This window comes from Orbicella franksi, chromosome 11, assembly GCF_964199315.1.
Source record: "Orbicella franksi chromosome 11, jaOrbFran1.1, whole genome shotgun sequence".
NCBI lineage: Eukaryota > Metazoa > Cnidaria > Anthozoa > Scleractinia > Merulinidae > Orbicella > Orbicella franksi.
In genome coordinates, this window is record NC_138155.1 from 16,830,474 (window position 1) to 16,857,312 (window position 26,839).

The 26,839-nt window shown below is 38.5% G+C and overlaps 3 protein-coding genes across 5 annotated transcripts in view; 2 read left to right on the top strand and 1 right to left on the bottom strand.

Annotated features, from left to right (window-relative positions):
- On the top strand, positions 1-23,972 carry LOC145503121 (nicolin-1-like). 3 transcript variants are annotated; one of them, XM_081482572.1, is made up of 7 exons: positions 1-162; positions 5,182-5,275; positions 9,785-9,900; positions 14,681-14,794; positions 16,793-16,864; positions 18,022-18,126; positions 22,914-23,972. In XM_081482572.1, the coding sequence occupies exons 1-7, from the start codon at positions 1-3 to the stop codon at positions 22,953-22,955; spliced, it is 705 nt and encodes a 234-aa protein (XP_081338698.1). In that variant the 3' UTR covers positions 22,956-23,972. The 3 variants fall into 3 exon arrangements, with proteins under 3 accessions (XP_081338698.1, XP_081338695.1, XP_081338697.1); XM_081482569.1 differs by lacking the exon at positions 22,914-23,972 and having other exon boundaries at positions 18,022-19,411; XM_081482571.1 differs by lacking the exon at positions 22,914-23,972 and having other exon boundaries at positions 5,182-5,245; positions 18,022-19,411.
- The window catches only part of LOC145503133 (uncharacterized), a 403,728-nt gene that overhangs the window by 316,804 nt on the left and 60,085 nt on the right, over positions 1-26,839 (bottom strand). The window lies entirely within an intron of this gene.
- LOC145503095 (uncharacterized) overlaps positions 23,553-26,839 on the top strand; it is a 40,688-nt gene continuing 37,401 nt past the window's right edge. Inside the window, exon 1 of the mRNA XM_081482539.1 lies at positions 23,553-23,588. The gene's annotated coding sequence lies outside the window, so the exon portion shown is untranslated. The remainder of the gene's footprint in view (positions 23,589-26,839) is intronic.

Consider the following 26,839-nt stretch of genomic DNA (forward strand, 5'->3'; position numbering starts at 1 on the left):
ATGGCGGATAAAATGGCGGATAATATGGCGGATACGAAGCCTCTTGACTGTAAGATTATCATCAAAAATCCTGTGCTGCTGAAGATCGGAGACGGGCGGAACGATTTTAGATCTGGTGTATCCGTGATTGACATTATATTTCCGGGAAACAACAATGTAGAGGTTAGACTCGTTTAGACGGTATATTTAATTGGACCATTAAGTGGTCATACTAATTTGTATTCGTTTTGGAGATCAACAGGCATTTTGAAATTTTGTACAAATAGTCAATAGTAAGCTTACATTAACAAGCATGTAAGCTTAAATCAAATGCTATTGTTTTCATCGCGTAGTTGTTTAGTACATAAACTTATACTCAGGACGTAACACATCGATAATTCCGATACTCGATCAAAATCGATCAAAATCGATAAACATCGATAATAATTAGTCGATTAATGTCGGAAATCGATCAAAATCGATGGCCGGGTTCTTTGAGATTATCGATTTTGATCGATTTCGTTAATTAAGGTTCGATTAGTATCAATTTTGATTGATTATATCAGGGACTGAGGAAAAGCAACTTTCAAAATCAATCCTGAGGTGTGCCGCTGAAAGAATTGCAGTCGCTTCGCCTCCCAGTTGTTTCACTAACGGTCAGTCAGATCAGTTCGCTAAAGTTGATTTTAGAACAAAGAATATAACACCATCACTCCACGAAGAATATACATTTGCGAACTAACCTAAGATGTTCGGTAGCACAGTGGTTAGCAACACATTCACGCCTGCAGCATAATCTGCATAATGCATCTGAGCCTGTGCAACAAAGCAGACAAAACACAAGCATTAAAAGAATAATAAAAAGTTTTGAAGCAGTCCAATAGAATCAAGGTACTTGTATGAAGAAAAAAAAATGAAATTTAAATGACGCAGATAGACCCACCCAGTATCCTCTCCTTTTCATGTGGCGCCTCGCTCGTGCCCGATATGTACAGTATTTTTCATTCGCATGCAAACTGTTGTGGTTGCTCCACGCCATACTATAGCAGTATAAGTAACCTTGGCTGTGAAACTGATAAAGGTGCACTAGCCCGGTGGACAAACGACTACATTTGCGTAACGTAATGAATGGATCCGTTTTTAATGAAAATTATATTTTTGCCGAGAATCATGGCTTACGCCTGCTTACGAAATGTGTTTCCTAAGCTAGACTAGACTTGCTGCAAGTCGACCTCATGAATTTCAGGGTAGAATATGTTAGGCCGCAAAGCAGGGTAGAAGATGTTAGGTCGCGAAGCAGCAGTTTTTAAGGTTGCGAAGAAGCTGAGCGAGCGACGAAGTAGCGAGAGGTTGACTTGTCTCGCTTGAAGGGTTTTCACTAGCATTTCGTGCCAAAAATGAGGAGTGGCGTGACTTGCAACTGGTGTCTCAGATTACATTTGGATTGAATTGAATGGTGGAAAGTATCGGTTCCACTCCGACAAGACAAGCGAACGTGTGTGTGTTTCTCCTGCATCGAAAGAGCAAATTTGTGTTATTGGGTGGCCAAAAACAGACCAAATCTTGTTTGAATCTTGAATTGATCGCCAGACAGGAGAGATCCAGTGGCGAAGGTTCACCAGAGACATCCAGTGGTGAAGGTTCACTTTGACAAACATTTTGTGCCGAAATTGTGAAGACAAAAATGAAACCGTAGTTTGGAAGATTCTTGAAGTAAGAGAAAGCTTTGAATCATTGAGGAAATCTATTGAAACCAAGAAAGGCGGAACAACATGGCGATAGTTGTTGAGAATCGCCTCCGGACTTCCAAATACCAGTTTAACTTTAAGATCTAAAATGTCCTGTAACTGTTGTTCAGAACAGTTGTCTCCTACATGGGAAGCTGGAATTCCACGGGAATTTAGGTTAGAGCACGATGGAGTTGCTATTTGATGGAGTTGCTATTGGCTTGATCTCTATTCAAACAATCAAATGCATATGGAGCTAGCTCGAAAGTCAAACTTTTCCCAGCTCCGGTTGGCAAAGAAACAAACATATCTCTTCCAGACAGATATGCTTCCACTGTTTTCTTCTGGTAGTCATGCAATACATGATATCCCGTGGCCTTTGAAGCTTCTTTAATGGCTTTTGCAATCGACCCAATATTGAATTTAACCACAAGTCACATTTCGTTGTGCATAGTTTGACAATTCGGTCCCCAAGGGATATCCAGGGGACCTCTGATTGGTTGAAGTGCAGCGACCCGTTTTTGGGTTGCTAAAATTGGTGGCAATCAAGCAGGAAAAGTCCTTCGTCCGGCGGATACTGAATAAACAAGACGAAGGACTTTTCAGAAAGTCTAAAGATAGAGTTTTAAGCTTGAGGTCACCAATGTAAGGTAAGAAGCGACAGTTAACAAGCGAAGCCTGTAATAAGTCAGTGTCCCCTATTCGTGACTGGTATACAGTATTCCTAATGCCTTGATATCACTGACACCCTCTACGCTATTGTTTCGATCAAATTGGCTTCCGAAGTATACATTATTAGCGGGTGTTTTGTCGTGGTATCCCGACAGTTTCTCAAAATCAGTAGAAACCTATGCCCTATGCTTAAACTACTGTGATTATCGATTTTCATCAATTTTTTTGCTTAATTGATTGATTATTATCAATTAAAATCGCGTAATATCGATTTATCGATTAGGTTTCCGATGATCGATTTCGATCAATGCATTACATCCCGTTACACTAGTTGTACCTATCGGTAAGTGCCAACGAGTGAATTGAGTTAGTAAACAAGAGCCGATTGAATTTTGTAATATTTATTTGGGATACTTCTGGTATAACAGGTGTTAGAATCAATTTATTTTAGTCAATCTTTCAAATTATTGCTGTAATTGAACACAACATTGTTTAGTTTTCAACTCAGTGAGTGAACAAAATGCTACACACTTTTTTGTATTTTTAAAAATCATACTTGTTATACTTCCAGTGTAACAGTTGTTAAAATCAATTTCTTTTCCCTCGTTCGGCGATTATGTTGGTAAGTACTTAAGTAATTTGTCTACCAGTCTGGTTTTTGAGTCTGGTTTTTGGATTTGTTGTGATTGAATGGTACAATTGCTAAAGCTAAACAAGACCCGAGCTGTTTTCTGGAATGAATTCAAGTATTGTTTATTTGATTGTGGGTAACGCTCAGGATTTGTTCGAAATCAGTTCGACGAATTATTTTGGTTAGTAGTTTGTCTGACATTTTGCTTTTTGAAGGTGAATATAACTTGGATTTGTTGCGATTGAATCGCATAATTGGAAAACCTCATTTAGGTGTTTATTTGAGCAAAAACACTCTTTGAGAGTAAATTTCAACCAGCATGTTGACAGAGCCAAAGAAGCTCAAATCAAACCAACGAGTTCACTTCTGACAACCTCTGCGCAAAGTTCTTGAAATTAAAAGAAACTTCAAACCAAACAAATGCCATTAATCATGTAAAAACTTAACGCGAATCACCAAATTGATTGCAAATAATCCTTTAAAAACACGTCCAAATTAAACAAACAACATTGATAATCTCCGTCATCTTACATGTAAGCTTGTTTTTTCCACTGTTCTCTGCTCAACACTTTTGTCTCCGTGAAAATGCGTTAAATCGAAGTTACATGCATCTCATCGATCCTTTACTAACTTATTTTACATTCACCTTCAAAAACCAGAATGTCAAACTACTTACCAAAATAAATTGTCGAACAGATGGCAAACAAATCCTGAGTGTTGCCTTGAATCAAATAAACAACACTCAAATTCATTCCAGAAAACAACTTAGGTCTTGTTCAGCTTTAACAATTGTTCGATTCAATCACAACATATCCAAGATGTATACGCCTCAAAAAGTAGAGTGGTAGGCAAATTACTTGAGTACTTACCAAAATAATCGCCGAACAAAGTTCCGCCACCAGGAGAGCTGAACAAATATCGTCGGAATCCATCTTCAAAGCCTCGTGACATCACAAGGAAAACTAGTGTTCTGATTGGTTCGTGCGATATATCAACAACATCCGGTTGCATCCTACTATGGCCAAAAAATATCACTGATGGAACCGATTACGCAAAAATCGAGCTGAAAGATGTGAGATTTTTTCTGCATAGCCATCAACCTACACACGGCTCTATATCCTGCCACCTCAACAGGCTCGCGTTTTCGCTCGCCTGTCTTGTTGGCAATTAAATTTGCAAAATCTGCTATTCTTTTCTCACTTTAATTTCAATGTTCCTGACATAGCAGTCAATCAAACCCAATCGAACTGTATTTCAATTGAACTAAATCGAGCTCAATCCATGGATTGAGTTTGAATGAGTTCGGCAATCAAACTAAATCAAACTCACAGAAAAATAATTGGACAATCGAACTAAATCAAACTTTTTAATTTCTGAAGTCTTGATTTTTTGTAAAACTGGTGTTGAAAATCAAGTTTTTTGAGGCTCGAGGTACGTCAGTATAACTTGTGTTTTTCATGTTTTGAGACCACATAACATAATCTTTGTTCAAGCAAATTTACTCACTGAACACAATTGAATGCAATCCATTGGATTGCGTTTGATTGAGTTTGGCTGCCGAACCCAATCGAACACAATCGAATGGAGTGAGTTCTGTTCAGTTCAATTTGTTCGACTGAGTTCGACTGGTTTGGAAATCGAACTCACACAAAGTTGGGTGTTTGATTTGGTTCGATTGCTGAACTCAGTCCATGTTGGTCCAACATACACTAGCTAAACCGATATCTTACAAAGTCACCTCTGAGTTTCAGTTTGCAGCACAGCAGCACATACCCATATAGCTTATATATTGGAGTAATGCCCCCCCCCCCCTTTCCTGGGCTGTAACGCCATGTTTTTTGCTCCACAAATTATTGGGTAGACCATAGAGTAGGCTTAATAGTCCATAGTGCCAAGTAAGATTTGGGGCTTCACACTGCTACATTCCACAACCTGCAAGATTCTTCAGAACATCTTCAGAAATCTTCAACAATGTTTGAAAGTCATCTGAATGTCTTTGTTGTCTGTTTTTTTTGTGTGTGTTTTTTTTTTTTTTGGAAAGTAAGATATTATGGATACGAAGATGTCTGATGTGGTTAATGTTGATTCATACTCAGTGATTTCTAGTGGTAGTAAATTGTGTTGATACCATGTTTTAATTTACACCATGGCTATTTAAATCTTGATATTCAGGTGGGGAAGCTGTCATTTAAGAACTCTTATACAGCATCCATTACAGTAAAACTGAAAATCCTTGGTAAGAAAATTGTTATACCAATGATATGGAGTAAGTACCAGTGTTTACATACTTAGACAAATCTAGTTAGAATGAATGGTAAACCTTGCAATTATAATGATCCTGGCTTATAACTACTAGATACTTCTCTTAGCTCCCCCACTTTCATTATATTGGAAATAGCTAAATGTACAACATTATACAGGGGAAGAAGGAGAGGGCAGAATGTGTAGAAATTGGGATATCATGTTTCAACGGAACAGTTATGAACTGAAGACTTATCTGATTTCACTTTTGATTTCAAATTGATTGTCATGTACATGTTCTATTTATACCATAATTAACTGTCATATGTATATGTATTAAACTATCAGACATTTTTGGAAATTTCAACTGAACTTAACTAACTTGGGTAAACTGACATCTGATACAAGATTAAGTTAACCAAGTTAGCCAATCAGATCATTAATTGAGAACAGAAGATGACATTTTTTTTCATGAACAAACTAATGACATTGAAAAATACAAACAATCGTTCTACACTGCAATCAACTATAGACTCATCCTAGTGTGGTGTCTACAGCTGTGCATTGTGAATGCTGACAACCGTTTTCAGATATCTCCCTTTTTGCTCAGTCTGTGCAGATTACTTTCAAAATGTTTTAGACTAAAGCCCTTGAGGAAACACTTCACAATAAAAAATGATTTTGAATTGAGAAGTCTGAAAATGTTTTGATCGAAACTACAGTACCAGTATTATTAACAAGTTAACTTACAGAATGATGGGTTCCTTCAAGCAACATTGTTGTGTTTCAACTTTCATTGCAGAAATGTTGTTTGTATTCCCCAATGTGCATGCTTGATATACTGTACCTGTCTCTTATAATATGTCATATTGCTTTCACAGCTATGGTGTACATGTCCATCTGTTCAGCACATAGAATTATATATTAATCAAGACAAATGTTTTGTTTCACTAAACGTTTTAAATCACATTTTTTAAACTTAATGTTGTGCAGCTTATGTAGAATCCCCAAAGTAGATACAACTCAATGAACGTAGATTAACCGCAATTTAACATGTTTTAATAATCCAACATGGCTAACCCACTTTTATGTTCCCCTTACATTATGTCAGACATTTTGAGTTAGATATCTGTTCTGCATCATGCACACATAGAGCTACATGAAACATCCTACATCCCTTTCCTTTGTTATAGAAAAGGGATATTAATAATTTATTATAACATTGTGAAACGATACATAATATGTTTCAAAGTCATACTGACATCAGGTTATCTCACGTAATGAGGTAATGTTCAATAATACATGTAAATGTTCATTCTAGAACAATGTCCTCAAATCTCATTGTTCATGTCTAATGGCTGCACTAGCCATGGGGTCTTCGATGTGATCAGTCCCTCTGCTTGGTTTCATCCTGATTCTGTTGCATTTCTCACAGATCACTTGCAACATCCCCAACCTTCTATACTTGGTTCCATCCCCTCAGGACTTGATCACCACACCATTACCACTCTTGTCAGTTAGCTCATATGGCTGGCTCTCAAACTGGGTGGTTGACTTGTTTGCTTGTGGTTGCTTTAACAGAAGTTCAATATTTCCTACCATCAGATTGCTTTCTTCGGCTTTACACATTCTGTCATAGTATTTTTTCATCTTGATGTTTTTTGTCAGTCTCAATCCCTTACCTCTTCATCTAGTTTGGCAGCCTCCCTCAGACCTGGGAGTTTTGTGCATGCATGTGGCTTATGGCACTGCAGTGTTCACTACAAATCTGATGTACTCTTCAGCAACGTTCCTTGTGTTTGCTTTTTCAATCATAAGGGGTGACGATGCATCTGCGATGTTCAGTTGCCCAGGCAAATTTTTCACTGAAAATACATAAGGCTGCAACTGAGAACCCAGCTCTTATTTCTTGCTGAAGCCCTTGAATGTGTGGATTAGTTTGTAATCAGTCATAGTTCAAATTCTATTCCAAAGAGATGAACAGGAAATTTCTCACAGGCCTGCACAATTCGCAGTTTGAGTTTGCAACTACTGGCATTCCACATCAGAAAGTCCCATACTTGCATAACAGTTAAATGACATGATTCTTTTCATTGTGCTCTTGTACCAGGACTGCCCCCAAACCCACTGGACTTTCATTGGCAATAATCTTTGTCTTTGCATTGCGGTCAAAGTAGTCAAGAGTCTCTGCCTAAGTTAATCTCTCTTTCAGTTCTGTAAAGGCTGCCTGTTGCTCTGGACCAAGTGAAAGATAAATGACTCTCCTTTCAGGAGGTCTACCACAGTATCAAGGCTGAGGATGAATCTGGCATTGAAATTAACTAGCTGAGGCCAAGGAAATTTTTTCCTGACATACACTGCAGTTCAAAGGCCCCATTAACTGCTTTTACTTTCTCTTTGGTTTGACCAAAGCCTTGATGTGATAGTTATAAGTACTACCGCAAAAAAGGGGAGATCTGGCATATGAAATACACATTTCACCTTAATAAGGGTAAGACCCCCATCTTTCAACCTGGCCAACACTTTCTCCAGTTGCTTGTTATGGTTAGCTGTGTTAGTGCCAGAGATGATGAGGTCATCTGAAATTTTTGCCACTCCAGTGCAATCCTGCATGACTTGTAAATTGACTTGTTGATATTTCTCTTGTATAGACGCATAGACTCTTTGTGTTACAAAGGTTGTTATGCCACAGGACTCTCTCCTAGCTTAATTTGATGGTAGACTCACTTCAGAACCAATTTTGCTTATCCTTAAAAAACATTCTCAATTGTGGTAATTGGAGGCTTCTCACAAATAATGGGCACACTGGGTACATGTCTATGTATACATGTAACGTCAGTCACCATCAGGCTTGAGAACCACTACAGCAGGATTAACCTATGACATCAGATGCTATACTTTCTCTGTCAATAACATCTTGTGTTCTTTATGTAGTTCCTCACAATCCTTCTCAGTCATCTCTCTCAAGCTAAACGCAGGCTGTTGTAAAGGTTGTGCTACCAGCTGGGCTTGCTTTTCAATGAGTAAGTTCAGTTGAAAGTCTTTCAATTTGCCAATTCCTTTAAATGCATGCCTACAAGTATATTCAGTTGTCATTAAGTCACTATTATCAGCCACTTGGTTCAATGGACCTTGCAACTTCAGGTCTCCTAATATAATGCAGTGGCTCTTCTCTTTCTAAAAGTGGTTCCCCTTGACCCTTGACAACTTTGACTTCAGCTGGCACACACTTGTTTCCTAAAGTAATATCCGCAGTACATGTTTATGTACTGATAACTTAAGTGGGGTAAAGTGCTCTATGGGTGTACAGCGTCTTTGTGTTAAAAGATGGGCTCTTAAACTCCATCAAGACTGTAGTGAGCCACCTTAATGAATACAAACTGATCTGGTTAGTTGGTAGACTATATTTATTTTAATATTTTTTTCATGCAGTCGAACCTCCAGTAAGCAACCACCCAAAATTTCAAGCCTAGGTGATCGCTTATGGGAGGTGTTCACCTACAGTGTATGAGAGCTTAGACCATATAATTTGGGTCAAAACTTTTTGCCCCGTTAGCATGTGGTAATTATAAGACATTTAAGGCCATCTCTTTAAAGACTGATAGGGAACAGAGTGTATGTGCATTTTTTAATTTTAAATGTTTTACTCATCTGAAAAGTCAATTTCAAGAAAAATTCCAGCTCTTCCCATTGAGAAATTTAATCTCTTGTACTACTCATGAATGCAATAATGTTACAACACCTTATTATCCAATTTGTGCTCTACTATCTGTCAAGTGGTCGCTTACGAGAGGTTACAAAATTTCAAACTTTCAGCTCTAAAATTGGTTGCGGTCGCTTACAAGTGGTCGTCACTTACAAGAGGTTCCAAATATAGTGATTTGACTTGGAAACTTTTGGTATTTGGAGAACTGGTCACTGAGGAAAGGTGGTATGGGGTCTATGACTCTTTTACAGACCATTTCTATGGCATTTCTGTTTTTGTTAATTTGTTGTCATTAAATTGTAATAAATTAATATGTCTTTGTGCTCTAGTTGCTATCTACCAAGTTTTTGCATGAAGGTTGCTTGCAAACAATAGTATTTGCTACTCATGCTTCATTCACTAATCACAGCAAGGTTGCATTGGCTGTTGCATATAACATCAATGCCATGGTACAGCTGAAAGGTAGTCTGCATATGGGCCAAGTGGCCTGTCAGACCAGAGCTTTTCTCAGTTTCTGTCGCATGAAGCAAGTAGGAATATTTCTACTCCCCTCTGTATGGAATGTTAGTCCATCGCAGGGTTATCCGCAGCGTTAAGTTTGCGGGTAACCATTTACACACCTGGTTGGAGAGAAGGACTGTGGGAGTAAAGAGTCTTGCCCAAGAACACAATGCAGTGTCCCCAGCCAGGGCTTGAACCCAGACTGCTCGATCTGGAGATGAGCGCACTAACCATGAAGCCACTGCACCTCCCATAGTACTGAAAGGCTGCATTCTTTACCTAATAGGAATGCTTGTTAACTTATAGCTCTTTTAATCTTCAATGCAGATCCTTTGGGCTCGGAGAGATGGAAAACTGCCATAAAGAATTACACTCTTATGCCACATCCCCATTTTGAGACAGGAAGCCAAGATTGTTTTATGTTATTTACATGTGCTAATCAGGTAAGCACCCTCTACAATATAAGACTACTTGAATAATGTGGTGGTTCATGATATGGCTGTTTTAATCAAATTTTAAAATGGACCCTAAAATATTAGAGAATAGAGTTTTATCTTTAGACTTCTGCATGCATGTTGGTCTCAGCCAAGGTCAGTTTTATCTGTCAGACCATTAGCATGGTGGAAGTTTTTTAAAAAGCTAGACCACCAAGTCAATAAAACAGAACAATAAAACAGAACAATAAACAGAAAAGGTAATAGAAACAGAAAAAAAAAACAGAAAAGGTAATAGAAACAGAAAAAAAAAACTGAAAAGGTAATAAAAGCCTTTTACTTTAATTGGTGTCAGTAAGTATAAATTGTACATTATTCAATCCCTTGTTCAGTTCATCCAAAATGAGATTTAGTTTATGATTTAGAGTAAAGCAAACAGACATTTTGAGCTTAAATGATGATTATGTTTAAATCTTTGGAACAAGAGGTACATTTACAAGCATTCACAAACTTTCTTAACATGTAAAGTTCCACTGCCTTGAGTAAAACTTTAATTGAGTGTCTTCCTGTGTACCTGCTATTTAGGTATTGTATTTTTACCAGTCTTTTGTTCCCATTTAGTGATATGTGTATTGTCATTCAAAAGTGCACACAATTATTTGTTAATTCTGAAAACTGTCCAAATTAATTCTTATGTCCTTACAAGTAATTTGGACAGTTCCATATTAAGCAGTATAATTGACCAGTAACACAACTACATCCTAATTAAATTAAATTACTGTGAAAGTCCATGTATAAGCTGCACCCATAGGTAAGCCGTGCCCCCAATTTGGAAACTCAAATTTGGAAAAAAAATAAAGACAACAAAATTTGAAGTTCCAATGAAGTTCAATTTTTGACTTGAATTTTGAGAAGAAAAGGTGCTGCTTTTACGTGGACTTATATGGTTCTGCAGCCATAATGTCAGTAATTTAATATTGTCAGTCCTCCAAATTTTTTTCATCCAATTATTTTCATTTGAATTGGACAGTATGTAGTCCCATTACATATAATATTTAATTAACTATTAATTCCTGTTTGCCCCCACCTCCAACAGCATGTCTGTGCTAATTAGTTAAGCTTCCAGGAGGAAGCAGTGTTCACACTAGGTTTTGCAAACAATGCATTCTGGACCCCTCAGCTCAATTTTTAAGCATCCTCATGAATTGAATTGTAATGTCTGAGAAAATAAGTTGCTGCCGCTGAATGTTTCCTGTTTACACCTGAAAAACACTTGAAACATGTGTTATACTGCCCTGAACTCACCGTGTTTATACTAGCAATGAGCACTTAAGTAAAAAAGGTGCTAACAAGGACGTGTTATGCCTGGGGGGTAGGGGGCTACTGTGCAATCTTTTATACAGGAAGGCTCTGTCCTGTGGTCCAAGCCTTTACCCATTTGTAAACCATTTTGACAGAAAAGGTACCCCTCTCACATAATGAATTTAGTGCTGAATAAATTTAATGATACAGCCATAAGGTGCATCTGTTTGATATATTTTAATTTAGTCCCTCTTACTAGTAAATACCTAAATGATTGATTTCCATACCCTTTCATGTACCTCCACTGTTAAATCCCTCCCCTATTAAACACCTGAAGTCTGAAAAACATACTCTTTTCAGGCTCAGAGCCTTTCCATATTAAGCCATTATGGGGAGTACCTCTCTGGGTCTTATGCATCTTTTTGGGCATCATTTTTCTTCTGATTGGTTCTTACATCATAACCCCTGAACAGAGGATTCACGCAATAGAGATAGCAGAAGTCTGGCAGCGATCTATACGAAAGCCGAGGAGGGACTTCTGAGTTCTGACCTCTGAGTTTCGACTTCCAACTTCCAACTTCCGACTTCCGACTTCCGACTTCCGACTTCCGACTTCCGACTTCCGACTTCCGACTTCCGACTTCCGACTTCCGACTTCCGACTTCCGACTTCCGACTTCCGACTTCCGACTTCTGAGTTCTGAGTTCTGACTTCCGACTTCTGACTTCCAAAATTTAAATGATTGATCTCTGACGTGTGACTTATTTCCCTAGAAGTTGGGCCAGATTATAATATTTGTATAGTTATGTTTCGGTAAGTTGGTGTTAAGCTGCATTGTACTTACTTGTTATTTAAATCTAATTTCACTGAGAAACTAGGAACAGATGCTTTTGTTTTGCAAAACCATGTTGGCAACGTGAGAGTATTGAGTCAAAGACGTTGCCAAACAAAGATCGCAATGAACTGAAACTAACAAATTTTGTTGTGCCATTACATATAGACGCTTATACTTATATTATTTACACAGTTTGGTTGCATGTAGCCAGCCAACCTTATTTTATGTATTAGCGAGTGCAATCCTCAGTGTTTGGAATCGCTTTTCTCTGGTTATTTTGTGCCACTTTACTAGCCCTTCATACTGCGTTATTGAATATAACATTACTTTATCTTGTTGATTTTCTGAGAATTTCCTGCGTTCACTATAAACTCAGATGAAGAGACTTCAGTTCTAACTTTTTAACCTCCAATAGGAACTAAAATTATCTTATGTTCTTTTTTTTCTTCATGAAGACATTAGTTGAGCCTGATTCCAAACAACTAGAGCAGTGTATTTTTCCTTGAATGTTTATTAGGAATGGATCATTATTTTTTAAGGGGGAGGGGGACTGGGCAATTTCCAAAAAAAAAGTCCTGCACAGCAACAACGGAAAAAAAAAATTTTTTGCAAGGGGAGCCACAGGAAAAAAAATTGGGCAAGTGATTCTACTATCATTATTTTGATTTTCATATCGTAGAAAAAAAATCTTGCACAACCTATTGCCCACCAAAAAAATTATGCACGACCGTAATGTGAGAAAAACAAATTTCATGCCCCAGAAAATTCCCAACCCTTGCCCCCCTCCCCCCCACTTAGAAGAAAATAAGGGTATAAGGGTCCATTGGCTTATGATGTAAATAATAACAACATATCTCGTTGTGCGATATGTTTCTCATTGTGTGGCATTGAAGAAGAATTGAATTTTGACCGACATGATTACAAAGTAAAATTAACTTAGAGAATAGTCTCACTACGTGACTGAGCTCTTTAAAACATCAGAAATGTGAATTTTTAACTGCCTATTGCATGACATTACCCCAGACATAGTGTTTGAGGTGGAGAGTAACTCCCTTTTGAAAGAGACAGCCGGGATGCTCATCATTTCACTTAGGGGCACAAATTTCCAATATTTGGTGTCCACTTCAGCTGGAATTGTTTGGTTTAAGACAATAATTTGACCCCAAGTACAAACTAACTTAACACTAACTTGCCAAGACATAATAATACAAATATTGAAATCCAGCCCGAAACCTGACGTCTGATTTGGCTAAGATTATAACACAAACAGCGGTGATAAACATTGTTATAAACATTATATTCAAACTCATTCTTAATCAAGCTACGATGTCTAAAAACAAGAGTTTATACGATTCTGATTTGATTAAGTTTGACTTGATTTCCAGGGAAATAATTTGCACATCGAAAATTGATACTTTAAATTTTGAAGTTCAAAGTCAGAAGTCGCAAGTCGCAAGTCAGAAGTCAGAACTCAGAAGTCGGAAGTCGGAAGTCGGAAGTGTGAAGTCCCTCCTTGGCTTTTGTAGATCTAATTTGGCTGCCATGTCAAATCCTTTGCACATTTATTAACAAGTGTCTCTCCTCTATGTCCTATTAGTGGACTGGTGCAAGAGTCAATAATTTATTACAAGAGGGAGTTGTTATTTGTTCTTGAACGTATATATCCTAGTGGGAGCATCCATGTAAACTTTGTACTAATTATTAACCGCGCGGCCATGGGCTGAGCGCGGTTCATGTTCTACCCGTGTTTTTTTTTGTTTTTTTTTTTTTGTCGGTAGCCAGACCCAAACTCCCTCTCGGCCAAATTTTGAGTCATGCAACGTGTGATGTTTGTTCACCAAAAGCTGTTGAAACAGTAATACACGGACAATTTTTACGGATATTGTTTTCTTTGTTGTGGGTAAAATCTCTTCTTTTGGTTTTATCGAAGCGTTGGATTCAAAAGGAATAATAAATGCGCTAAAAAAAGGTATTACATCAGCCATGGAATGCGCTAACGTTGCAGCTTTCACTTTCGCTACGTGACAAATAAGATCATGTTTACTTGGCAAGTTTATTTCACCAGAAGCAATGGTCATTAATTTATTTGCAATTTTGCGAGTATTTCTTGTGGTTTTAGGCAAATGAAGTAAATTCTTTGGCTGTTTCATCGCAGCGAGTTCATAGATTGGAAGGAAAATTAGATATTTGCAAGCCAAGTAAAGAACGTGTCAGAACGTGCAAGGATTACGTCATTGGTAGGAAATAACCACCGTACTAAAGATAGCCGTGAATAACGTAATTCTTGAATTATATGACTCGTGTGACTACTTTGCTAGCCCTTTACTCATTGAAAAACCAATTAAATTTAATCATGACTTTTAATAGTGTTATTATTGTTGCATTCGTATCGTTCATGCCCATACATATTCCGAAGAAAGTTCCAGATTAAGAACATTACATCATCGCAGATTTCACAATGGCTACGAGTACGACTGATGGTGCAATAATACAGTTTGTGTTGATCAAGTGATGTGGCATCTACAGTAATCAATGAATCATCAAGGACTGCTTTGGAATGTGCACTGCATTGCGACTGTAGTGCTAAGAAAACAGTTAAATTTTAAAAGCGCAGTTATAAGATCTAACAGATCTTCTTGTTTTATATTCCAGACTGATGAGCAGCCTCCTCAAGTTATAATGCTGCGATTAATTCTTAGACAACCCTCTCCACACTGGAGTAACTTTAGCATAGATGAGATAAAATGTTTTCCACATTCCACAGTGGTAAGTTGACAATCTGATCTATTCTTTCAAACTGCTTCCAAAACATTTTTTCTACAGTACTCTCAACATTTTGCAGATATTTCTCCAAAACTAATAAATAGTTTCAAATGATCAAGGTACTTTACTGAGTCGATACTAGAGGCTGAGTATCAACAAGCTCAACAATTCATAATTTAATAATAATAATTTCAAAACTTATAGGGTGCAAATATCTAGACAAATATATTCAAATGTGCCATAGATGAAAAAAAAAAGACAAAAGATAAAAGATAAATCTGTTGGCATAATCTTAAAATTATAAGCAAAAATAATGTACAATCTAAGCTAAAAATACAATCTCATAATCTAAGTGGTACAAAATGCTTTTTTAAAAAGGTGAGTCTTGAACTTTCTCTTAAAGGTGTCAATAGAAATGGGTTCCCTGAAAACTTTGTGGGATCTTGGAACACCAAATCACTAGATGAGACTAGTTTGTAACTAAAACAGCAAGTGGAGTGCTTCCTAGTCAATTCCCCTTACCAGTAGTGTAGCAAAACAATTAATGACAACCTGTTTATTGGCTTGAAGAAGAGTTTGTTTCTACTTAATGTATATAGTAATTAAGGCAAAGTCCAGTTTTTGCTAGTCCAGGATGTCCATCCGTTAAAAAAAATAGTCATAACGAGAAATATGTCCTGAAAAGTCTCAACGAACAGGGAAAGTCAAGTTACAAAATGTGTACAGGTGGCTATGGGTTTATTTTATCAGGTGGCAAATACCTTTCAATTTGTAACATGTTTCTTTCATGCAAATGAAATACCTTTGGAAGGTCATTTCATAATAAAAGGGAATAAAGAACTGCAAACATCTTTACAGACCTTGTATATTGTGAAGCACAATCAAAATATTTTCTTGGTGATGTTACATGTAAAGAGTAGTCAAGTAAATTTCAGCCACTAACACATTGAGTAATAGGATTCCATTAATGTCGCTAACTTCTGGAGATGATTCATTTATTAATTGGATCCCTCTGTCTCACATCAACTGTGTATTTCTTGTGATTCTTGTGGTATTTTTTAGGTACAAAGGCAATGAGAATGTTTTGTTATTTTTCTCTTTTATTTTTGTGGCAGTCGTCAAGTAATGTAGTGCTCTTACTCCTTGACAGGAATGCTGTAAACTTCCGAAAGTAACACCTCCCCCCCCCCCCCCCCCCGAATACAATGGTGGAATTGTAGATTACTAGTGTAAAAGTTATATTAAATTGACCCCTGGAGTTCACTGACCACGAGCAAGATCAAAAACTTATACTTCTGCTGGAACCAAGTAGAAAATTAATTATATGTATGCTCAGTTGCTTGCAACCAGGACTGATAAATAATGGGCTGCATCCTCGAGAGAGTTACTGGAATGGGGTTGCTCATTTTCGGTAACAAGACGCAACATTTTTGCAGAACTCCTAGTGCTAAATTAAGCAGATCTAAAGTTACCTTATACTGTGAAATTGGTGAAATCTATGACACAACTACATGACAGCTCTTTATATTTGAAGGAAATGACCTTTCCTGGAATGAATTTCTTAAGTAGGCCGATAACCTGAACATTTCCCACCAAAATCCTTCTGGGCTTTTCCCATCTTCAAGCATGCTACATTGTACCATAAACTTCCGAAAGTGACGAATCCCTGGAAGTAGCCACCCGCCGAGAGTAACATCAAAAAATTGTGGCTGCTAGTAAATCCTGAAAGTAGCGACCCCCTCCCTCCCCTGAAAGTAGCAACCCCCGAAAGTAGCGAGAAGAGGATTAAAAATAAACTTTTAGAAAAAAATTGATGTATTAAATGATTAATTAATATCCAATGTCAAGCAAATAGTTTTGCTTGGATTGTTCATTTTAATGACTCAAAACATAGACCTAAAAGACTCTAAAACATAGTTTGCTTTTATTATTAATTTTTAGTTGCTTGTGCATTAAAAAACTTTTGTTTTTACTGTTTGTTGATCAATATTATTAAAATAGAGTTCTCCATTGTTAAAAAGATGTCTTCAGAACAATGATTGTTATGACCCATTTGGAATCAAATCACCACAGGTATGTGATTATCCTAGGCTATTGGTTTTGCAGCAATCAGTCTTGTGTTGTATTTTATCAGACAACCTCTATTAATGTTACTTTACATGTAAGTTACAGATCTGATATTAGTTCCTGTTTGAGCCACGCCCATCCAAGCTGGCAGAGTTATCTTGTCAGAAAAGTAATTAGTATGGTTGAGACATCAGTTCCAGAATGTTAAACTTCTGCCATGAACATTTGGGGCCCATTATACAAACCCCAAGTACCAACCCCAGGAGGAACGTTGGGCAGAACAATGCTTTTGCACGTTAATTGTATGGCAGTTACTCCATGAAAGATGTGCATGTACAGTATTTTTAGTTGTAGTATAAGAAAATGAAAGAATGAGCACAGAGTGGAAGGAATGAATGGAAAGAGCATCTCAAAATACATAATGTGGCCAAGTTTCAGCACAAAATCTTGCATAGAATTGACGGAGGCATTGACCAAAGAACATTGACATTTATAATTCTCTTGTATCCTCGTATTTTGCAAACTGTATTTCGAACTAAAGCTTTCAGTCTGGCAGTTAAAAACAGTTAAAAAAAATGCAAAAAAAATATAATGTAAAACACAACTTACCACAACGGCTAATTTTGTTTTTCCTCAACACATTTCACCACCTCGTTACTAACAGTTCATCATAAAATTACTAGTCAAGAAGCTCAAAAACCAGCCTTTAAAGTTTGTTTTCACTTCCGCCTGAAATAGACAACAAAAAAAGGTGTCTCATTTTTAGAACCATGCTTGCCCAAGGCCGCACGGTTAATTAGTCCTTTAAAGAGGATTCTAGAAACTGGAAGTGTATGTACACAGAAAAGAAACTGTGATCCTAATAGGTGTATAGTTTTGAGTAATGAAGTGTTGTAAGCGGAGTAGTCAGCATCATAGACTTAAACCAGCTTGTTTCAGACATTGATCGTTTGTCCTGTCTAGGAACAGCCCTGCCCTAAGAGAGACATACTAACCATGCTGTAACTATAACACAAATAGCACACAGATTGTTGCTGTCATTTCCTTTTCCAATAATATTGTACACCCAAATAATTATTATGCTTTCATTCAATCCATGGCTATTTCAAACACTCTGAACATCAGAATCAAAGGGAAAAATGTTTTCCTAATCTTCCGTGCAGAATCGTCCAAATTCAGAAGGTGTTGCCTCCAACATTCAGGAACTCTGGGCGATGACACAGGAGGTGAAAACATCTAAACAGAGAGCAACTGTGGGCCGTTTTGATGTAAGTGAAGCTTTCTTTCATTTCTTGTTATTTTCCATGCTTTTTTTAATTTCATCTTATTTTAATACTGTTCTTTTTAGAGCCCCTGAGCTACCTGAGGGCCTCTAAATTTTCTGGATGTTTTTTTCAAATGTAGAGGAATCTATGGAACTGTATGTAGAGCAGGCAGGGCGTGAGACTACATAGCCAACTAGTCGATGACTTATGAAAATTTAGATTAATTCAACTTGTTAAGATGTGTATTCTGGGCTTCAAGTTTGTCCCTGTCCCCTATATCTTTTAGATTTCTCCATATTTCCCTAAAGCTGTAGTTGCAAAATTTTATACCCTACATGTATAATCCTTTTTTTTTGACTTCATGAAATCTAAAAGGAATCCCAATTTTTTTTTTAAGCCAACTCATGAAACTGCAAACAGACATGTTTCATGTAATACATATGACAAGGGTAGTCAAAAAGATTTCGAGAGGAGTTTGCATGTTGCTTGACAACAATCAATCATTAATTTTCAAATAATCATTAAACTTATTTCAGTGGAACACTTAAGCTGTTTTGATTGATACTGCTGATAGCGTAATGAATTCTAACAAAAATCTTAATGTGTTATGTACATGTACACAGTACTTCATAGATAAAGAACTATCAATTATCACCTATATTTCTATTCACATTTTATTTTGTGTCTCCTCGCCTTTAAAATTAACCTAGTGAAATTTTGCTATTGACTTTTCCATCCTTTGGACTCGAGTTATTACAAACATCTTCATTCCTTCATCGCAGTAAAAAAATACTTGAATCAGAGGATTGAAATTACTCACATTAGAGCAGGTCCCAAACTGACCAAAATGACAAATCACTAAGGTGTTAGCACTACAAACCATGCGATTTGTCAGATGACTTTTACAACCTGGAGAAGTCAATTGATAAAAATCAATATCGATATCTCCATCGATAAATCGATAAAATTCAGTAAATCCCATCTGATTTTATTGATCAATTGGTAGAAATGGATGACACACTCCTTTCATTGATTGATTTCTTTTGATTGTTACCGATTACAGCTATTTATAGTTTAGAAGAGTGTTTTTGGACTGGCGGTATCAAGTTGACCGCTGACCAAGTGTTGTTTTTTGATTGAATAGCGGGCTCAAGCCAGGTTAACCTGTCGTAATCAGGGCCGGGTTGTCCGAAATTCGGTTAACGCTAACCCAGGATTAAAAGTTGACAGAAGTTTAAATTTTTCTTGTATAAGAATGTTTCCACTGCTTATGTTTTGTGTAGGTTATTCAGGCTTAAGACAGAAGGCCAAACAATATAAACAGAAAATCTCACCACATAGCTTTTGTAAAAAAAAAAAAAAATTCATCAAATAAGTGCTTTTTGCTTGCGATTTATTATCTATTTTTGGTACACTTTCAAAAGTATCACTATTTTGCTTATAACAAGAAAAATCCCAAAATCGACAATTGTTTTGGACTGTCAGTCAAAAAGCATCCCGTAATGACAGGAGTGTATTTCAAGACTAGTATATTTCAGGAATACTTTACGTGAAGGTGGGTGGGGTGGCGGTAAACAGGCAAGACTTAGGAAATTAGACTTAGGAAATTAGACATGCCCCTTGTGCCACTTGTGCCCCTTGCGCCCCTTGCACCCCTTGTCCCTTGTGCCCCTTGTGCCCTTTGTGCTCCCTATGCTCCCTATGCTCCCTATGCCCCTTATGCCCCCTATGCCTCTTATGCCCCTTATGCCCCCTATGCCCCCTATATAAGGAAAGCAGTGCTTTTTTCAAACTTCAGTAGTAAAACACAGATAATTCGTTAAATTACATAAGTGTCCCAAGGACTTTTGTCCACGATTGTAGCTAACCGTCATGAATGGCTTAATGTAAATAAGCTTAGCCTGAATATTGCTAAAACTGAACTAATGTTAATAGGCTCACGTCAGAGACTTGCTACTGCATTTAGTCATTCACTTACTGTACAAAGTGAAGGTCACGAAATTGATAGAGTACCCTACACCAAATCCTTAGGAATCTACATCGATCAAAATCTTTCTTGGTCCAAACATGTTAATGAGACTGCCCATATTACATCCTCTGGTACAGGTGCACATAAAAGGTTCAGGCGGTTCGTTTGCTAAGATACAGCTATATTGCTATATAGAGCTGTTATTGAAACGTATTTTGATTATTGCTGTCCTGTGTGGGACGGTTTCAACAACGAGTCAGCCGACAAATTACAAAAACTACAAAATCGTGCCATTAGGGTTATCACCAAGTCTGTGATTACTATTTTAGCGCTACCGCCCTCCGCGGTAAGCTAGGATGGGATAATCTCTGTACCAGAAGGAAAAAGGAAAAATTGAAATTGATTTTAAAAGCTTTGAATGATCAGTCTCCGGAGTACCTGTAAGGCCTATTTAAACCCTTCGGCATGGACTACGGACTTAGAAATAGTGAAAACAAACTGGCTCTGCCTAAGCCCCCATACCGATTTTTTGAAACGCAGTTTCTGCTACAGTGGGGCACATTTGTGGAATAGCCTTCCATCTAACGTTCGAGCCATTAGATCTTTCATTAACTTTTGATATGAGGTAAATCACCACCTGTCCTCCTCGTACTCCCACACGGCAAACATGTAAATCAGTTTTTTGTTTTGTTTTTGTTTTTGTTTTTTTAATATGTTTCAATCTTGTATCTGATGTTTTTACCGTGTCTAAATAAAGTGTGTATGCGTATGCGCATGTATGCGTATACCCCTTATACCCCTTATACCCCTTTTACCCCTTTTACCCCTTATACCCCTAATACCCCTGATACCTCTTATACCCCTTATACCTTTTATACCCCTGACACCCATGATACCCTTGATATGCCATTTACCCCTTATACCCCTTATAACCCTTATACCCCTTATAATCTCTTGGTTAGACTAATTAAATTAAATACTGTTAAGTCTTGAAGGAAATACTGTGTCTAAATAAAGATTTTACCTTACCCTTTATGCCTTTATACCCCTTATACCCTTTATACCTTTATACCCCTTATACCCCTTATACCCCTTACACGCCTTATACCCCTTATACCCGTTCTACCTCTTATACCCCTCATACAGCTTATACCCCTTATACCCCTTACACCCCTTATACCCCTGATACCCCTTATACCCCTGATACCCCTGATACCCCTTATACCCCTTATGTGCCTTATACTCCTTATACCCCTTATACCGATTATACCCCTTGTGCCCTTTATACCTGTTATACCCCTTATACCCCTTTTACCCCTTATACCCCTGATACCCCTAATACCACTTATACCCCTTATACCCCTTATGCCCCTTATACCCCTTATACCCCTTATAGACCGGTTACATTTTGGGATTAAAAAGTTGCAAACTAAAGTAGAAATATATTGACCTCTGTCTTCTCCATAATTTATGAAAGTGCCAAAAAAGCCAGACGAGGAAAAAAAAGTACAGAGGATGAGCAAACTTTGGCAGATTTAAAATCAGCTCATCGCCATTCACAAGGAAAATGTCCACTAGTACAAATCAGGCACTTTAAAAGAATTGATTTTTTCCTGTTTTGCCATGTAATAAACATCTTAACCGAGCTTATTCGGTCTGTATGGGACACACACTTGACCTTGGTCGTGTGTACAGACCTCACTGCGTTCGGTCTGTACTCACGACTTCGGTCAAGATTCTACCATACAGACCTCCTGTTAGGCTAATAAGACCTTATTATTTAGCTACGAGAACGGAATGGCAAAAGATATTTGAGCTGCATTAATTCATGAAAAATCGATAATATTGATTTGACACACCAAATTAATTTATCGATTTTCACCGATTTCCGTTATAAATCGGTAATAATCACTTGATCAATACCGAAATTTTTCGATTGACTACTCCGGGTCATGAGTGCGCGCGAAGCGAGCTCCTGCCCTCAGTGGAGAGTGAGAAAGAAAACCCAGTCCAGCGTCTAAAAATATCCATGAATAGATGACATGGCCAGTGAAACAAGTCATTTGGTTAGCAAATTGAGTAATGTCGACAATGGAATATCTGACTTATATCAGTATAAGAAAAGTAGATTACATACCATGGGCATGCTAAACTTTAACTTTAATTATAATATAGATAGGACCCTGCGCGCGCTCTGATTGGTCAAAAACCCATGTTATGAGTGTAAAACATAGAAAAAGTATGTTTTATTGTTTTTCGCCACATTACCTCTAGTCAACATTTTTGTCAGAGATGGCGAAAACAAGTTTTTTAAAGAAATTTGTGATGGAGGTCTCTGCGAAGCAGCAGAAAGTTTTGAAGACGAGGCATGTAGCACTTTAGTGATATTAAATTGCGTCAGTTTGTCGATCTGTGTGCTTTGTTGTTTCAACTCGCGGCATGTAAAATCTATATCATGAAGCAAATGAAGAAGCCTAAGCCGTGTACCTCGAGAAATGAAGAAAACCCTCGTCTGCGGCTCGTGTTTTCTACATTTCCCTCGTGTTCTCAAATGCCCGTCGTGTTTTATTTCATTGTATTACACGGCTTAAGCTTCTTTATTTGTTAATTGCCTATAGCTCGCAAATCCGACAGTGGTGGTCAGCAGGGTGCTCAGGTGACATATTTACAGCGAAGGAATATATAGAACTCACGTTCACACTGGCAATAATTTACAGAAAAGCAGGCTATACTAGGTTTTATCATTGGGCGATTTCGGTGAGTGAGAGTTACAATTTAGAGTTCATTAATGTCCCACTTCTACTTATTATGTTGTTCTTAGGTTGACAGGAGCTATGACATCAACTTATTGTCCTATACATGACACTACTGGATCATTACAGTTGGTCTCTTCATGTTCTCCAAGCTGAACGAATCAAGGATCACCCTAAACTATCATTACAGCTGGTCTATCTATGTTCTCCAAGCTGAACGAATCAAGGATCACCCTAAACTATTATTACAGCTGTTGGCTGGAAAGCGTATCCCTGAGCAAAACCTGGCATGAAATGAAGATTTTTCGCTTCATGCCCCTGAGTCGCTCCAAAACACGGTTGCGGCTATTAGAAGTTGTAAAGAGTTGATAACATGCTAGCTGGTTGGAAAGCGTATCCCTGCACTGATGAGCCAAACCTGACGTGAAATGAAGATTTTCCCTTCATGCCAAACCTGACCCGAATCGCTTCTTGAACTTGAACTATAATTTCCTTGTTTTTTGCATACAGTTACAATTGCTTTATGCCTCCCAATTGCCTCAGAAACACAGATAAATTAAAGCTACTATAAATTGTAAAGACTCCAAACCGCACTGCTCCCGACAAGGCAGCAGGCCCTGGAAACGAACGAACATTTCCCGCCTTTTTATAGCTTTCGTGATGTAACATTGGGTGCATGTCAAGCCATTGCCCCGAGATCGATTTCATTCTTCACAAGAATGGCGTGCGGGGCACGTGGCTTGGTGAGTACCAATGAGTTATTTATTTTATATTAGTCTTTTATGAGAATTAACGTATATTCCAGTTATTGTGGACAAAAAAACTATATTGTATTTCGTTTTCGATAGTTTCATAGCAATGTGAGAAGAGCTAATATACCGAACTTGTTGTTCTCGTCCTCGTAACTGTTAAGGTTTCTTTGTTTACAAAAACCGATTGTTCATTGTATGTTACTTTCTCAGACCTTACTTTATATCGTTTTCACTGTTGTTATTAGAAATTGAAACCTTTAATTAAGCCTTTATTCGATCGTTTCGAATTTGCCCGAAATCGGTAAACACATATCTTTTTGTATTATTCCTTATTTTGTGTAGCCACTAACTATGATTAAACCAAGCCTTGAATGACATGTCGTCGTCTCCACGTTATTCCCGTCCGATACACGCACATTTGAGCGAAATCGGGCATTAAGTGTCGATTTTCGCTTTATTTTTTGATTTTCCCAATTACTTTAGCAACATAGTTAGAGCGACTACATGCCTACTAAACAATTGTTTCGAGTCGTTCGTATCAAAGCAGTCGAACGCCATTTTAAAGCCAACTGATAACTTTTATTATAGCTATTAAGGAAAGCTTCTCTTTTGACACATCACTCGACCTGGTGTCGAGGCTATAGAACAATGCCTATTGTCACATCCTTTCTCTTATAAAAAAAAACAAGAAGAAAATCTAGATCGATCGATTAAAGTGTCAGCTATTGTCAGAACAAAAGATCAATGTTCTATCAAAGTCAATCAATGTTTAAACAATGTTCAATCAATGTCCGGTGACAAAGTCCTGTAAGTACGGGGGCGGTTTAACAGCCCTTCCTGAGCGTGTTTTGTAACCAGTGGCCTGTGAGAATGGCTCAATAGGCGTGGCTACGGCTGGCTCTTTGGGATGTGGAGTCACGGTCCTTTCAGAGCGGGTTGTGTGACCAGTGGCCGCAGGTGATGGCTTGATAGGAGTGGCCACAGCTGGCTCTCTGGGCGCTTGAGTCATGGGCAACGCTGGTGTTGTATGTGCATGGAGACCTCGTGTTTTGATTAGTATGTCATCCTCCTTTGTTTTTCGCAAGTGCTTTCGATTGCGGCGGTATTGGGCTCCATCTTCTGTGATGACTTCATATGACCGTATCCCGACTTGCTTGTCTACTCTTGCTTTCACAGCTTCTTTAGTTGTGCTTCCAGGAGGAATGAATCTGACTATGTCTCCTTTCTGTAGTTCTGGTAAATCCTTGGCTCCTTTATTGTAGTTTGCGGCTTGTTTATCTTTGTCTGCCATGATCTTCTGATAGACGTTTTCGTCCACTGTTGGTTTCAGAAGTTTAGGCATTGTAGGCAATTGAGTTCGCGTTCGTCTACTCATGAGTCGCATTACGGGGCTGGTATCCATGCCTTGCGTTGGCGTGTTTCTATACTCAAGGAGCGCGAGATAAGGGTCGGTTCTTGCCTTTCGTGACTTCTTCAAAATAGTTTTCGCTGACTTCACTGCTGCCTCCACTTTCCCATTGCTCTGAGGATATTTCGGGGAACTTGTGTTGTGCTTGAAGTTCCACTGATGGCTGAACTCTCGGAACTCGTCGGAACTGAACTGTGAACCATTGTCCGACATACACGTTTCTGGTATACCGTGTCTGGCAAATTGAGACTTGAGCTTGCGAATCACCGTACCAGATCTTGTGTTCTCCAGTACATCAATCTCCCAGAACGAGGAGTAGTAATCAACAGTGATTAGGTAATCTCGGTTATTGAAGTTGAACAGGTCTACTCCAACTTTCTCCCAGGGAAGGTCTGGTGATTCATGAGGGATAAACGTTTCCTTAGACTGTCGTTTGTCAAACGCACGGCAGACGTCACACTTTTCAATGAAGTGCTTCACATCGGTGCTCATCCCTGGCCAATAAATGCACTCTCTGGCTCGAGACAGACTGCTGGCAGTTCCGGTGTGTGCATAATGAACTCGGTTCACCATCTGGCGCTGAAGAGACTTGGGAATTACCACTCGCTCACCTCGGAGAACAATTCCATCTTGCATACTGAGCTCATCTCGTATGCCAAAGAAGGGCGTTAACTGGTGAGGGACTTCATGGTTGGTTTCGGGCCAACCTGCCTTAATGACCTTCATCAACTCTTGGAGAACTTCATCTTGCTCTGTGTGAGCTCTGATTTCTTGTAGGGTAGCAGGTTTCACTCTTATGTGTTCCACCATGTTGACGCTCTCGAATTCTTCAGCAGTCTTCTGTACTACATCATAGGGAAGGAACGCGCGGCTTAAGGTATCAGCCAAATACATGGTGCTTCCTCGACGGTAATTCAACTTGATGTCATACAATTGTGTTCGCATGAGCATACGCTGAAGTCGCTTAGGAGCCTTGTGTAGTGACTTCTTGAAGATCATTTCTAAGGGCTTGTGATCAGACTGTACTGCTACACATCTGCCATACGTGTAGGTATGGAACTTCTCCAAGCCGTAGACAACTGCCAACAACTCCTTCTCAATTTGGGCATAGCGCGTCTCTGCGTCTGTCAGTGCACGGCTGGCGTAGGCAATAGGCTGATCATTCTGCATGATGACTGCTCCCAGGCCCTTGTCTGAAGCATCACATTGGAGGGTCACATGCTTGGTGGAGTCGAAATACTTAAGAACTGGGGCTTGAGTAACAAGAGATTTCACCTGGCTGACAGCTCTGTCATGGATGTCAGCCCAAAACCATTCCGTATTTTGCACAGTGAGCTGGCGGAGTGGCGCGCAAACATCGCTTAAACGTGGCAGAAATTTGCTAAGGTAATTTGTAAAGCCGATGAATCTTCGGACGCCGGCTACATCGGTTGGTGTTGGCATCTCTTGAACTGCTCTAATCTTTTCCGGGTCTGCCTTGAGACCTTCGGATGTGATCACGTGGCCCATGAACGGTACTTCTTTGGACCTCAGCTTGACTTTCTCTTTGTTTAACTTAATGTTCTTTTCCTTGCACCTCTGCATAAGCTGTAGGAGGTTTCTATCATGGTCTTGCAAGGCTTCTTCTTCAGTTGTGCCCTCTCCATAGATCAAAATGTCGTCATGTATCGAGAGTACACCTTTCAGGTTCTCCAAGGAGTTGTTGAGCCTCCGCTGGAATTCTTCTGGGGCTGGGCTTACGCCGAATGGCAGACGACACCATCGAATCTTCCGAACTGCGAGTTAAACGTTGTTAACATTGAACTTTCATCCGTCAGCTCCACATGCCAAAACC